The sequence below is a fragment of the Hemitrygon akajei genome, chromosome 4, assembly GCF_048418815.1.
Source record: "Hemitrygon akajei chromosome 4, sHemAka1.3, whole genome shotgun sequence".
NCBI lineage: Eukaryota > Metazoa > Chordata > Chondrichthyes > Myliobatiformes > Dasyatidae > Hemitrygon > Hemitrygon akajei.
In genome coordinates, this window is record NC_133127.1 from 143,509,833 (window position 1) to 143,525,296 (window position 15,464).

Below are 15,464 nucleotides of genomic sequence, written 5' to 3' on the forward strand. Positions count from 1 at the left end.
CTATCCACAGCCTTGTGGCTGAACTGTTCTCCACTGTCTTCTGCATATTTCTTAAGAGTGAAGTTGGCGCTACTTGGTGATCAAGTTGCTCCAAAGAGATGTACCACCATTCTACAGTCCACCATATTTTGGCTGAGGTTGTCGTCAGAGAAGCCTCAGTAGTACTTTTAACTAATGAAACACTGATTAAATATCGGCCATGATCACCACTGTTTCTTTTATGAATCTGGTTATGACTCCAATCAGTGAGCTAGTAAGATCTGGTCTTGTAAAAGCTGAGCATTGTGATATTCCCTGAAAAGTCGTTCCACAGTCAAACACAACACAAAAGTTTCCCTTTTCTGGGGTGGTAAACACCATGATATGGAATATACCCCAGACTTTGCCATCACTGCATTTCAAATCCTCTGCTGGCATTCTTTGGCCATAACCTTTGCAGATGACATCCTTCATGAAAGCTGTGTAGTCAGTGTGAAATGACAAATCCTCCTTAAATGTTTTCCTCAGATTTAGCGCACACCATTCAGCAATCTTCCTATATTTGGCATGTTAACCTTCATTCTTTCTCAAAGGTGTAAACTAACCTGGTAGTGGCATCCTCCAGTTTTGCAAGATTTGTAACCAGCTCCATAAACTTGTGGTCTTTTCTTGACAAACCAGGTTGTTCATACTGACTGCATTCAGGGAAGTCTGCCCTGAGCTGCTGCTGCCAAAGCTCATCCAAGTTCAAAACTGTCAGCTCTGGCTTTGCACTGTTTCTCCCATCACCATTGCCTCTTTTCAGTGGTCCATTCACAGCCCAACCCAACATTGTTCCAATTGCACAAGGTCCATCATTAACACTGCAAATCACTGCAACAGCTCCAGTGCTTTAGGCATGTTTGTCCCTATGAGCAGCTCAATTTCTGAGTCAAACTATGGCAAATGGACACATTTCAGATGAGATGATCTTTGGAGATCCCTCTGTCGTGGAATGTTCCCTTTGTGGACAGGTGTCCTTTCCTACATATATTAAGTAGTTCACAATAATTTTCACTATCTAAGCTAGCCACTTCCAGTACTGAAACGATGTAGCTACTCATGATCTTGCCCCATGGTGCATAAGAGAATGTGTGTCCTTTTTCCTGTGAGCTTGAGCTTGTTCATGAGGCCCACTGTGCAGAACACTACTGTACTTCCTTGATATAGGAAAGCATGAATAACCATTGCCTTTTACTGGGGTTGCGGGAAGTTTGCAATCATGATTGCCAGTCCCTGTAAGGCCATTAAGTACCAGGGCACTACTCATTGCTGTATCTGATTCTTTCATGGCTTGTTTTGATTCTGCACCCTTTTCATTAGTGAATATGAAGTACGTAGGGATGCTTGCCTCTGCATACCTTGAATGAAAGATGCATCCTGAATTGCTGCTGATGTGTCCTGTACACAAACAACCAAAGCGGACACTTTTTAAAAAAAAAAGTAAGGTAATCTTCTCACGGAGTCCTTTTCTCCAGCTGAGGGCACAAATCAAAAGTGTGTTCAGCCTCACAGAACAGACAAAACACCTTTGGCCAACTACACCGTTTCCCTTCCATTAGTTCCAGGTTCAGTTTTAGCTTTACTTCTCGCAGTGGACACAGTCGTGGCAAAGCTGCCACTGCACATGATGTAGCATCCTGTATATTCCTAAATAGTGGGTCTGTAGTGATCTTTACTTGTCTTTCAATAAAATGAGCAATGTCAGTGAAAGTAATCTTTCAGATGTGCCTTTCTTGCAGTTTGCACTCCACCGTTCTCCATATGTTCCTAAGCACATAAGGCAATTACTTTACGGCAGTTGACATATTAGCAGGCATGTCCAGCTCGTGCATGTACTGCACTTCTGTGGCGTTACAACAGAAAAAGATGGTAGTCTTGAGGATCTTTCACACCTTCATGTTTGATAGATACCCAGAATGCACCTTTTGCATATATGGGGATGCATTTTTCTGTTCATTACCAAAATGTTCCTGTAGTAAATCCTTAGCCTTTACATATCCTTCCTTAGGGTCAACATGCTGGCAACTTCTGACAAGTTCGCTAGTCCTGTTCAAGGAAATAGTCACCATAGCTGTCAGTTTTGCTTTCCACGCTATTTTCAAAAGCCCTCATGAATGCATGATACTGCAAAGGTACACCATCGAAGATTTGAATCTCTCTTTAAGGCAAAGATGAAATGCATTGTTGTGCCATTAAGGTTGCTATTTCATTTTGCTTCCTCATAATATCAGTAATACTATTCTGACATCTATCATCTGAAACGAGAGTGTTTCCATGCTGTAAGTGAATGTCCTCATGAGCCCTTCAATAGCTGGGATATGAAGTAGCTTTAGAGTACGTTCTTAGTGCAGGCTGAGTGTGAGCATTCTGAACTACCTCTTGAGGGTTATGTTCATGTTTCTCAGACACTTGAGGAACAAATGAATCAACATTGACTGTTTTTGTTTTTCTTTGTGCCATTTCAGTTTAGGAACTCACACCATAGGACTGTCCTGCTGGAGCACTTCTAGCAGTTGCCACACTTGAAGCCCTTAGCACATTAACTTTGGCCGCCTGTGTGGCACTTCCTTCCTGCAACTTAAGCAGCTGCTTCCTTTTCTATAGCTTTTCCTCTTGCTCTTCCAGAGCATGTTTGTCCTTCAATCATTGTTGCTGTGTGATCAGTGCTGCTAAATCAGCCTCCATTTTAATGCTAGAGGAGATGGTAGATACAGAAGTTGCTTTGCCTGCAGCAGAATTTTGGGCACTGACATTTGATACACTGTCACTCAGGTGTACATCATCCTGTAGGCCCTCTGCTATAAGCATAGTCAATACATGCCTTGGAGTTTGAGAAACATTGTCTGATGGAAAGTGAGACACACATTCTAATGCTTATGTGAGAATGCTGTTCTTGGACTACAGTTCAGCATTCGACACCATAATTCCGTCCAGGCTCGACAGGAAGCTCAGAGACCTCAGCCGTGACCCTGCCTTTTGCAGCTGGATTCCGGACTTCCTGTCGGATTGCTGGCTGGTGGTAAGAATGGGCTCCCTCACTTCCACCCCTCTGACTCTCTCTTTACTCCTGTATGCCCGTGTGTCGCCACTCACAGCTCTAATAGACAATAGGTGCATAAGTAGACCATTCGGCCCTTTGAGCCTGCACCGCCATTCTGAGATCATGGCTGATCATCTACTATCAATACCCGGTTCCTGCCTTGTCCCCATATCCCTTGATTTCCTTATCCATAAGATACCTATCTAGCTCCTTCTTGAAAGCATCCAGAGAATTGGCCTCTACTGCCTTCCGAGGCAGTACATTCCAGACCCCCACAACTCTCTGGGAGAAGAAGTTTTTCCTTAACTCTGTCCTAAATGGCCTACCCCTTATTCTCAAACTATGCCCTCTGGTACTGGACTCTCCCAGCATCTGGAACATATTTCCTGCCTCTATCTTGTCCAATCCCTTAATAATCTTATATGTTGCAATCAGATCCCCTCTCAATCGCCTTAATTTCAGTGTGTACAAGCCCAGTCTCTCTAACCTCTCTGCATAAGACAGTCCTGACATCCCAGGAATTAACCTTGTGAATCTACGCTGCACTTCCTCTACAGCCAGGATGTCCTTCCTTAACCCTGGAGACCAAAACTGTACACAGTACTCCAGGTGTGGTCTCTGCAGGGCCCTGTACAAATGCAAGAGGATTTCCTTGCTCTTGTACTCAATTCCCTTTGTAATAAAGGCCAACATTCCATTATCCTTCTTCATTGCCTGCTGCACTTGCTCATTCATCTTCAGTGACTGATGAACAAGGACTCCTAGATCTCTTTATATTTCTCCCTTACCTAACTCTACACCACTCAGATAATAATCTGCCTTCTTGTTCTTACTCCCAAAGTGGATAACCTCACACTTATTCACATTAAACGTCATCTGCCAAGTATCTGCCCACTCACCCAGCCTATCCAAGTCACCCTGAATTCTCCTAACATCCTCATCACATGTCACACTGCCACCCAGCTTGGTATCATCAGCAAACTTGCTGATGTTATTCTCAATGCCTTCATCTAAATCGTTGACATAAATCATAAACAGCTGTGATCCCAATACCGAGCCCTGTGGCACCCCACTAGTCACCACCTGCCATTCCGAGCAACACCCATTCACCGTTACCCTTTGCTTTCTATCTGCCAACCAGTTTTCTATCCATGTCAATGTCTTCCCCCCCCAATGCCATGAGCTTTGATTTTACCCACCAATCTCCTATGTGGGACCTTATCAAATGCCTTCTGAAAATCGAGGTAGACTACATCCACTAGATCTCCCTTGTCTAACTTCCTGGTTACATCCTCGAAAAACAATAGATTAGTCAAGCATGATTTACCCTTGGTAAATCCATGCTGACTCGGCCCAATCCTATCACTGCTATCTAGATATGCCACTATTTCATCTTTAATAATGGACTCTAGCATCTTCCCCACTACTGATGTTAGGCTGACAGGTCGATAGTTCTCTGTTTTCTCCCTCCCTCCTTTCTTAAAAAGTGGGATAACATTAGCCATTCTCCAATCCTCAGGAACTGATCCTGAATCTAAGGAACATTGGAAAATGATTACCAATGCATCCGCAATTTCCAGGGCCACCTCCTTTAGTACCCTAGGATGCAGACCATCTGGACCTGGGGATTTGTCAGCCTTCAGTCCCATCAGTCTACTCATCACTGTTTCCTTCCTAATGTCAATCTGTTTCATTTCCTCTGTTACCTTATGTCCTTGGCCCATCCATACATCTGGGAGATTGCTTGTGTCTTCCTTAGTGAAGACAAATCTAAAGCACTTATTAAATTCTTCTGCCATTTCTCTGTTTCCCATAACAATTTCACCCAATTCATTCTTCAAGGGCCCAACATTGTTCTTAACTATCTTCTTACTCTTCACATACCTAAGAAAGCTTTTGCTATCCTCCTTTATATTCCTGGCTAGCTTGCGTTCGTACCTCATTTTTTTCTCCCCTTATTGCCTTTTTAGTTAAGTTCTGTTGTTCCTTAAAAATTTCCCAATCATCTGTCCTCCCCCTCACCTTAGCTCTGTCATACTTCCTTTTTTTTTAATGCTATGCAATCTCTGACTTCCTTTGTCAACCACTGTGGCCCCTTTTCCCCCCTTTGAATCCTTCCTTCTCTGGGGGATGAACTGATTTTGCACTTTGTGCATTATTCCCAAGAATACCTGCCATTGCTGTTCCACTGTCTTTTCTGCTAGGATATCCATCCAGTTAACTTTGGCCAGCTCCTCCCTCATGGCTCCATAGTCTCCTTTGTTCAACTGCAATACTGACACCTCTGAGCTGCCCTTATCCTTCTCAAATTGCAGGTAAAAACTTATCATATTATGATCACTACCTCCTAATGGCTTCTTTACTTCAAGATCGCTTATCAAATCCTGTTCATTACATAACACCAAATCCAGAATAGCCTTGTCCCTGGTCGGCTCTCGTACAAGCTGTTCCAAGAATGCATCCCTTAGGCACTCTACAAACTCCCTATCCTGGGGTCCAGCACCAACCTGATTCTCCCAGTTCACCTGCATGTTGAAATCCCCCATAACTACTGCGACATTACCTTTGCCACATGCCAATGTTAACTCCCTATTCAACTTGCACCCAATATCCATGCTACTGTTTGGTGGCCTATAGACAACACCCATTAGGGTCCTTTTGCCCTTACTGTTCCTCAATTCTATCCACACAGACTCCACTTCTCCTGATCCTATGTCCCCCTTTGCAAAGGACTGAATCTCATTCCTCACCAACAGGGCCACCCCACCCCCTCTGCCCACATTTCTGTCCCTACGATAGCACGTATACCCTTGCACATTCATTTCCCAGGTCTGATCTCCCTGCAGCCATGTCTCCGTTATCCCAACAACATCATAGTTACCCATTCGCACCTGAGCTTCAAGCTCATCCACCTTATTTCTGACACTTTGTGCATTCAGATACAGAATCTGCTAGTTAAATTTGCCGATGACACTGCATTGATTGACCTAATCTCACAATAATGAAGTGACCTACAGGGAAGAAGGCATCTCTCTGACACAGTGGTTTCAAGAAAACAACCTCTCCCTCAATGTTGCAAAAAGAATGGAGCTGGTTGTGGATTACAAGAAGAATGGAGACGGTCTGATCTCTATTGACATTGATGGATCTGGAGTTGAGAGGGTAAACAGCTTTAAGTTCCTTGGCATCCACATCAGAGGACTTCATGTGGTCTGTACACACCAGCTATGTGGTGAAAAAGGCCCAACAGCGCCTCTTTCACCTCAGATGGTTGAGTAAGTTTGGTATGGGCCACAAATCCTAAGAACTTTCTACGGGGCAAAATTGAGAGCATCCTGACTGGCTGCATCACTGCCTGGTGTGGAAACTGTATGTCCCTTAATTGCAGAACTCTGTAGAGAGTGGTGTGGACAGCCCAGTGCATCTGTAGTTGTGAACTTCCCATGATTCAGGACATTTACAAAGACAGGTGTGAAAAAAGGGCTGGAAGGATCTTTGGGGACCTGAGTCACCCCAACCACAATCTATTCCAGCTGCTACCATCTGGGAAACGGTACCGCAGCATAAAAGCCAGGACCTACAGGCTCCAGGACAGCTTCTTCCACCAGGCCATCAGACTGATTAACTCACGCTGATTTGAGTGTATTTCTATGTTACGTTGACAGTTCTATTTATTATAAATTATTATTAATTACTATGATTGCACATTTAGACAGACGTAACATTAAGATTTTTATTCCTCGTGAAGGATGTAAGAAATAGTCAATTCAATTCACTATTCACTTGTTTCAGCAACATAATCTTCAATGAAACATGTTTGGGTCAAGTCCTCAAGATTACACTTGTAAGGCATTTTCCTTATTTCCCTTAAGATCCTTATTTGATGGTATTAAACCTTTAATTTTGTTTACATTTGTTAAGTACTCCTTTTGAAGACGTTCAATTCTACCCACTAAAGCTTTTGAAAAGAGTACAATTTCTCTTTTGCCAGCCCTGATTTGAGGGTCATTGATGTCAGTTCAATGCTTCAATTCACTCATGTTATTTCCTCCTTGTTGTGCCACTCACAATGATATTTGTTCGCAAAACGCACTGGCGGTATTCGATTCAATAAATATAGGCATCAAACAAACTGTCCGCGCATCCACAGTGCTTAAACCAGACTGAACAAACAGTCTTCAAAATCAAACATCTGCACTTCAATAAAACAAAGCGACGAATCCTCAGACAAACACAACATAACTGAGGAATGGTCCTCAATGCACCTCCCAGCCAAAACTGTTCAGAGCACAAATGCACAGCATGAATCAGCTAATAGGTTGTTTACTTGCCACAAGCTGCTGGGGTTGTGATTACGAACTCGCCAGCACATCTGAGGCAGTCCTTTGCCGTAGACCGGTGTTCATTTGGTATCACTTTTATTGACAAGATGCAGCAGTTACTTGGAAAGAAACCAAAACTGCTGACACTGGATGATGAGCTTCCAAAATAACAAAGTTCCAAATTTAAAAATGTATTTTCGGTCGGGCAAAGACAAGCAATCTTATACCAATTTTAAAAAAACTAACAACTAAAACTAGCAATAAAGCAAGATTAATGTTCCAATGAGCATAATATAAAAATTAATGTATGTAAACAACCTTAGCGGTCAACAAAAATATCACCCACCGGCTCACTCCTTGGCTCTAACCAGATTAAACTGTACTTAGACAAAGTGTGAAAACATAACTATACTCATTCACCTCTGCCACACCCTCACCCACATGACAGATTAACATAATAAATGTGCAACAGACAAACAGAAAATAGAAACATGGCTTCTACAGACCACTGTAAATTGTTCCTAATATGTAGAATGTGGAGGGGAGGAGAGCTGATGAAAATGTGGGGAGATAAAATGCGATTAATTTAGAATTAGTGCAATTAGGTGGTTGCTCAGTGTGGACTCATTGGCCAAACATGCTGTTCCCCAGCTGTGTCTCTCCTGAACAAATCTGTTACATCTGGACCTGGTAACACGGCAGGTCTTCCTTCTGGGATCCAGCTTGACTAGGATAATGAGTGATGAATACACAATACTTTTGCTAGAAGATGGAGGAGGTTGAAGAGAACACTCACAAGAAAACTATATTCATTTGGAGAATGGTATGTCAGCCTGAATGGCAGTGCTGACAAATGTTTGCAATTGCTTTGCTTCAAGGATAACAGCACAGAAATCTGCCATCTGTTATAGCCACAACTCTAACCTTGGAGAAAGAGTTGTTGCAAATAGCTCAAAGGCTATCAAATTTTAATGCATCTGGTTCTTTCCAAGTTGGTCCTGCAGCTCTCTATTTACCGTCCTCTGTAACCTAAAGTTCATTTAGGTGCTTAGTTCACAGAGAAACACTCTCATTCTCTGCAGACGTGAAGCAGACTTGAGGATTTTTTGACTTGTTTGTGACTGCATTTTATCTGTACATTCCTGTGCTGGTCTATTGTTCTGTGCTGGTAGATTGCTGAGCCTCTGGCTAGGATCTTTATGTCCTTGTTGTCCACGGGAATGGTACCGGAGGATTGGAGGGAGGCAAATGTTGTCCCCTTGTTCAAAAAAGGTAGTAGGGATAGTCCAGGTAATTATAGACCAGTGAGCCTTACATCTGTGGTGGGAAAGCTGTTGGAAAAGATTCTTAGAGATAGGATCTATGGGCATTTAGAGAATCATGGTCTGATCAGGAACAGTCAGCATGGCTTTGTGAAGGGCAGATCATGCCTAACAAGCCTGATAGAGTTCTTTGAGGAGGTGACCAGGCATATAGATGAGGGTAGTGCAGTGGATGTGATCTACATGGATTTTAGTAAGGCATTTGACAAGGTTCCACATGGTAGGCTTATTCAGAAAGTCAGAAGGCATGGGATCCAGGGAAGTTTGGCCAGGTGGATTCAGAATTGGCTTGCCTGCAGAAGGCAGAAGGTCGTGGTGGAGGGAGTACATTCAGATTGGAGGGTTGTGACTAGTGGTGTCCCACAAGGATCTGTTCTGGGACCTCTACTTTTTGTGATTTTTATTGACAACCTGGATGTGGGGGTAGAAGGGTGGGTTGGCAAGTTTGCAGACGACACAAAGGTTGGTGGTGTTGTAGATAGTGTAGAGGATTGTCGAAGATTGCAGAGAGACGTTGATAGGATGCAGAAGTGGGCTGAGAAGTGGCAGATGGAGTTCAACCCGGAGAAGTGTGAGGTAGTACACTTTGGAAGGATAAACTCCAAGACAGAGTACAAAGTAAGTGGCAGGATACTTGGTAGTGTGGAGGAGCAGAGGGATCTGGGGGTACATGTCCACAGATCCTTGAAAGTTGCCTCACAGGTAGCTAGGGTAGTTAAGAAAGCTTATGGGGTGTTAGCTTTCATAAGTCGAGGGATAGAGTTTAAGAGTCGTGATGTAATGATGCAGCTGTACAAAACTCTAGTTAGGTCACACTTGGAGTACTGTGTCCAGTTCTGGTCGCCTCACTATAGGAAGGATGTGGAAGCATTGGAAAGGGTACAGAGGAGATTTATCAGGATGCTGCCTGTTTTAGAGAGTATGGATTATGATCAGAGATTAAGGGAGCTAGGGCTTTACTCTTTGGAGAGAAGGAGGATGAGAGGAGACATGATAGAGGTGTACAAGATATTAAGAGGAATAGACAGAGTGGACAGCCAGCGCCTCTTCCCCAGGGCACCACTGCTCAGTACAAGAGGACATGGCTTTAAGGTAAGGGGAGGGAAGTTCAGGAGGGATATTAGAGGAAGGTTTTTCACTAAGAGAGAGTGGTTGGTGCGTGGACTGCACTGCCTGAGTCAGTGGTGGAGGCAGATACACTAGTGAAGTTTAAGAGACTACTAGACAGGTATATGGAGGAATTTAAGGCGGAGGGTTATATGGGAGGCAGGGTTTGAAGGTCGGCACAACATTGTGGGCCGAAGGGCCTGTAATGTGCTGTACTATTCTATGTTCTATGTCCACTGCTAAGCCCTGCTCGCGGATAACATAACAACAGAATCACTTTAATTGTCCCCAAACTGGCACTCTGCTCCTATTACAGGTCCTGGATCTATTTCTTTCTTTCACTGTATTGATTTTGATCCTAAACTGGAAAAGACCTATTGGTCTTTAGATTATTTACACACAATTTTATCTTCATTTAAAACTTCTATTTTACAATTTGTTCACATCTGTTTTCTTTTGATAGTGATGAATAAAATATCACTGAAGAAATTAATTAAAATGAATTAATTTAGTAATTACACTGGTAAATGGTAGTTTGGCTTCTATGTTAAATAGAAATTGTATATTGTAATTGTCCTATGAAATGTTCAAATTACATGTTCTGTATATTCTATTCTCAAATGTTATTTTTTGTGTAATTAAACTTTAGCTAAGCATTTTATGGTAAATTAATTGTTATAACTTATTAATACAAATGTTATTAATAAGATCAGTAAAATTATTCGATATTGCTTAGTGGCAATTCATTATTTCAAGACTATCTGTTTTAACCTTGGGATGCATTTGAAATATGTTGCAATTTTAAATATATTGTATTTAATAGTGGTATTTATGTTTACATGAGGACAGCAAAAAGCTGAAAACCTTACTTGAATCAGAGGATATATATATCTTTCACTCTTAACCAAGAGATTCTGCAAATGCTGGAAATCCCAAGCATGGTTTTAACTTCAGTCTGAATTTAGATCTACTTTCAAATGACATAAAGAAGAGTAGTTAATGCATAATGTGTTTTTCTACCATTAATAAATGCAACTCAACTGTGTCTAAAAATGATAAAACAACCTAGTGTTTAAACTCATGATAAACTGTGGCTATAGCCGATCATTTTTTCACTTCATAGTTTAATGAAATGAACTCCAAGCAAGGATTCTAGAAAGCATAGCAGGTTCAATCAGCATCGAAAACCGTTACTGCTTTGGTTGACATTTCATTAGAACTGTTGTACATCACTTTTATACCTAATAAAAATGAAATGAGAGAAACTGACTCTAGGAATCTAATCTGCCTTAAACAAACAGTCCCAAATCCTCAAGGCAACAAAATGAGTTTGAAGTTCTGCCACTGTGCATAAAATTTTTAAAAAGTTATCTAGTTTTGTGCCTTTCTACAGTAATACAAGTGATAACAGCTTTGTGTACATTAAACAGATGCCAAATGTAAATATTAGAGGAGCATGTTGCTGAAACTCCTAAGACTGATTGCAAATACTGAAGCCCATTATACAAAGAAAATGAAGCTGTAGAGGGAAGAACAACATATCAAAGTGAAGACTACAAAAGAGTTGATCATTCTTAGAAGTACAAAATCATTTGTCTTTGTCCAAAAAGTATATACAATAATGGTCTTTTGTAGCTTTGCCTGTTGAATTGTAATATTTTGTTTTTCAGATCAGCCGACAATCCATTGATGCCTTGAAAGACTGGTTCAGAGATGAGATGCAGAAGTCTGATTGGCAGCTTATCATGGAACTGAAGAAAGTATTTGAAATTATCTAACTAATGCAGTTTGTTTTCATTTCAAAACTTCAGCAAAGGGAGAATTGAGTGTGATTTAAGGTCTGTGCTTCAACAAGACTTTAATAATAAGCCACGCTGGAGTGCTGAGAGCCAGAATCCAGAGTAAAAAGTGGTTATAGCTAGTAAACGTTTTCCATGACAAACCAAAACACTTGCACTGGTTTGACAGTGATCAGTTTTACATATTGTTACAACTCTCAATGTGCCTGGTTATTTTTCCTGCTCCTCCCTTACCTTCAGTACCAGTTGGTATTTTTAAAATCTTCCCTTTCATTACATCGAACTTGAAAGTAGTGCTCCCTAATCGTTTTAACTGTGTGAAATAATGAATAAAGTGTTTGAATCCTGTGAACTACAGTGCAGAAGCAGTGTACAGCCTTTTTGACAAGTAATTTTGGATATAGCGAATTTTTCTTTCATCCAGGAACTCCTTTTCTCAGTCATTTCATTTCGCATACTCTGCTTTTGTGCCTATGAAATTTTATAGATAATTAGGTAATAGGAGAATTCCACCTGCATTGTGGGGGGAAACTATAGAGCAGCCTTTTATTGTTTGTACAATTGATGGTTGTGTGACCCAGATTGTAAACTTTCAAAGCTGAAATCACAAATAAAGCTGAAGATGATGACATTTGTATTTCTGGTAATGTATCATTCTAAAATCAAATATAATTGATAGGTGGAGGATAATTCTTGACTAAGTAAAGCTCTAATGACTCACCAAAAATATGAACAGGAAAAAACACAGTACAATGTCTTAAAAGGGACCATAATAATGGCTGGTTGTGTTACCACTGTTTGAAAGGCTTCATTGCACCAAATTCCACCATACACCATATTCCATAGTCCAATTATTTTATTGTTCTTAGAACATCAGTCATCTTCTAGTACTTCTCCCAATGGCCATTCTTTTTGTTTCAGCAATGTGTATTCTCTCTCTAGTTACAGTCACAGTGAAGTTAATTCTATCTTTTGTGTCAATGGAACTGAATTCCCAATGCAAAGGTAGTGGTAATATGGACAGGTTCTGACCAACTGACTTAGAAGAAACTGAAACCAAGTTTTACTATTTGAATATCCCTCAAATCATTGACTTAGGCCGGATATGGTGAATTGTTGAATGCAACATATGGGTGCAGATTCCCTTTGCCATCACTATGACTTGCATACATTTGTCGTTGTGCTTTTTCAAGTTTGAATGTATGTATTTGTCTTCTCCGTTCTCATATTAAGCTCTCTTTAAAAAAAACAAGCAAAAATGATAGTTACTCAAAGATTTCACTAACATTTCATAATCTTGGGATTTTCTTTGATGAACCATTATAAAATGATAAGCAGGTTGACATTTGAAACAAATGGATTACTGTGCTGATTAATCTTTAATTGAGAACGGGTTGACAATTTTCCATTCTTTTTGACTGCCAGTTTTCACTGTTTTATCTTAGTTTCTCCCGTGCTTTCTGTCCTCAGTTTGTCTCTCCTTTATGTATTTCTGTCCAAAGATTTATTTTTATTTTGATCAGAATTCAGATTTGTAGACTGAAGAATTTTCAAATTGAGTAGCAGTCTATGACATGCTATGTGTTTTCTTTTCTAGACCAGGAATACCATTTTTATTATTTTGGAAATTTGGAAGCCTAGAGTAGTAAGGTGCTTTAAAGCTATTGAGAAGTAATACTTGATTCCAGTTGATGTATTCCAGTATGGTTGAGCTAACATAGTGCTTAGGTTTCAATTGTTTTACCCTAATTAAATCACTAAAACAGGATATTTCGCCATGATCATATTTATGTTTGTAAGATCCTCTGTTTAATCTGAGTGTTGTTTCCAACAGTAGTGACTTGGCTTCAAATATACATTATTAGCTATAAAGTGCTTTGGGATGTTGTGTCTCTGCAAAGTAAATGGTTTATATTATTTCAGTTTTCATTATTTGTGAGTTGGTTTTAATCTTATGATTTATTTCCATTCCTCCAAACTGCAACCTTTATTTATCTTTGAGAACTTTTGTGTTTCTTGCTCTGAAAGAATATTGATGTTAATGGCCAATGAATCCTCATAGTACGTGTTTGATATGTTATGTGATTGACATATTGTGGCAGCTCCTTTAATGTGTGCAGCTTGTCTGTATTGTCAGTGTGGTTTTCGAGAAGTCAGTACAGGCTATGCTGGAAGTGTGGTCCATCATCATTGTCAGCGATCACTCGTAACCAAGTATGATTCTTCTGGTGGTTGATCTAGTCACTTGTGGGTCTTGAGATGACTGAAGAGGCCGATCCATGATTCACAAATCCTATTGCAGTGTTGTCAGGTGTAGGTCATTGAAGTGGTGGTGGATGTAGCTGGTTGGGCTTTTACCAGTCTCTCCTTGCATTGCAGCTGCTTAGTCTCAGCGGCATGTTGGAGGTATTCTTCGAGCTGTGCAGTCTCCTCATAGACAGTACTTCTCTAGCTTTTCCTATCCTGTGCTAATTTCTCCCATCCATTCAGGTTGATGTGGGTCTTGATATTATCCTTGAACCGCCTTTTCTGCCCTCCAGGAGTGAGCTTTGCATCCTTGAATTGGCCAAACAGGAGTTGTTTAGAGGAGAGGGAGTTAGGCATACAGATAATGTGGCCATTCCATTGCAATGATGCATCCCTGTTTGACCCATCTATCAACCTTAAAAGATGCTGTTTCAGAGCCGCTGTTTCACTCATATCATGGTATAAGAGCTGCAGGATCTTGAAGTATTTCTCCGGGCACCCGATTTTAAAAAGTACCTGCTAAAGGGCAGGACGATTTACAGAGTCAAATGCTTTTGTAAGGTCTATGAAATGGAAAATTTTGTTCCCAGGCTTTCTCCTGCAATTACACACTGTAAAAATCATGTCAGATGTTCCTCTGGCTGGACAGAAACCACGCTGAGTCTCAGGAGGGAGATCTTCTAGAGGTGAAAACTGGTCACAAAATTCAGGTGAGTACCTTTCCTGGTGTAGAGAGGAGGGAGATGCCTCTATAGCCTTACTTTAGGATTTCTGCTGGAATTCCATCAGACCCAGTGGCCTTGTTGTTCCTCAATTTCTTGCAAGTTGTCTGCATCTCTTTAATACTAGGAGGGTTACTCATGTGCTCCTTCATGGGTCATTGTGGGAGCTGGTTGATGAAGTCATTGTCAACAATGGTGTTACAATTAAGTAGTTTCTGAAAGTGTTCTTTCCATCGAGTATTGATGGCATCATTGTCCTTTAGCAGCCATTGTCCATCTTTGGAGCAAAGGGGGTTTAGGTTACAATGTTGTGGGCCATACACTAGCCTGGTGGCAATCAAGAAACCCCTGATATCACTAGAGTCAGCAAGCTGCTGTATATCTAGGGCCCCCTCAGTCCACCACCTAAATAGACTGACTGCTCACTCATAACTGGATTACCGCATCCAGTGGGGTCACCAAACTGCAGTCTGAAACAAAAGCATATGAATTTTGGAGCCTGGAATATGTGGATATTTATGGACAGTGAAACCAGTGATTGGCCTGAAAGACAATCTACCATCATCTCAAGAGCCAAGAAGATCCCAAATCGACCTTGCCATCCTCTTTGAAACACAATTGGCTGAGGAAGGACAGTTGGAGGAGCAGAACAGTGGATACACCTTTTTCTGGAAGGGGAAATCAGCAGAACCCAGAATCCATGGAGTTGGATTCACCATAAAGAACAGTCATCTCTCCAAATTGCCAGTTAGCATCAATAAGCACCTCATAACTGCATGCCTTAAGCTCACTAACACCAAATGGCTGCAACTGTGAGTGCCTATGCTCCATCCTAGACTCACCAGACAATGTTAAGAAGAACTTATACACTGACCTAGACTGCA

At 41.1% G+C, this 15,464-nt stretch overlaps 1 protein-coding gene across 1 annotated transcript in view; it reads left to right on the plus strand.

Moving 5' to 3' along the window:
- eif5b (eukaryotic translation initiation factor 5B) overlaps positions 1–12,242 on the plus strand; it is a 63,450-nt gene extending 51,208 nt beyond the window's left edge. Inside the window, exon 24 of the mRNA XM_073043478.1 lies at positions 11,483–12,242. Coding sequence (XP_072899579.1) covers positions 11,483–11,590 — 108 coding nt within the window. The 3' untranslated portion in view covers positions 11,591–12,242. The remainder of the gene's footprint in view (positions 1–11,482) is intronic.
- The last annotated feature ends 3,222 nt before the right edge of the window (positions 12,243–15,464 follow it).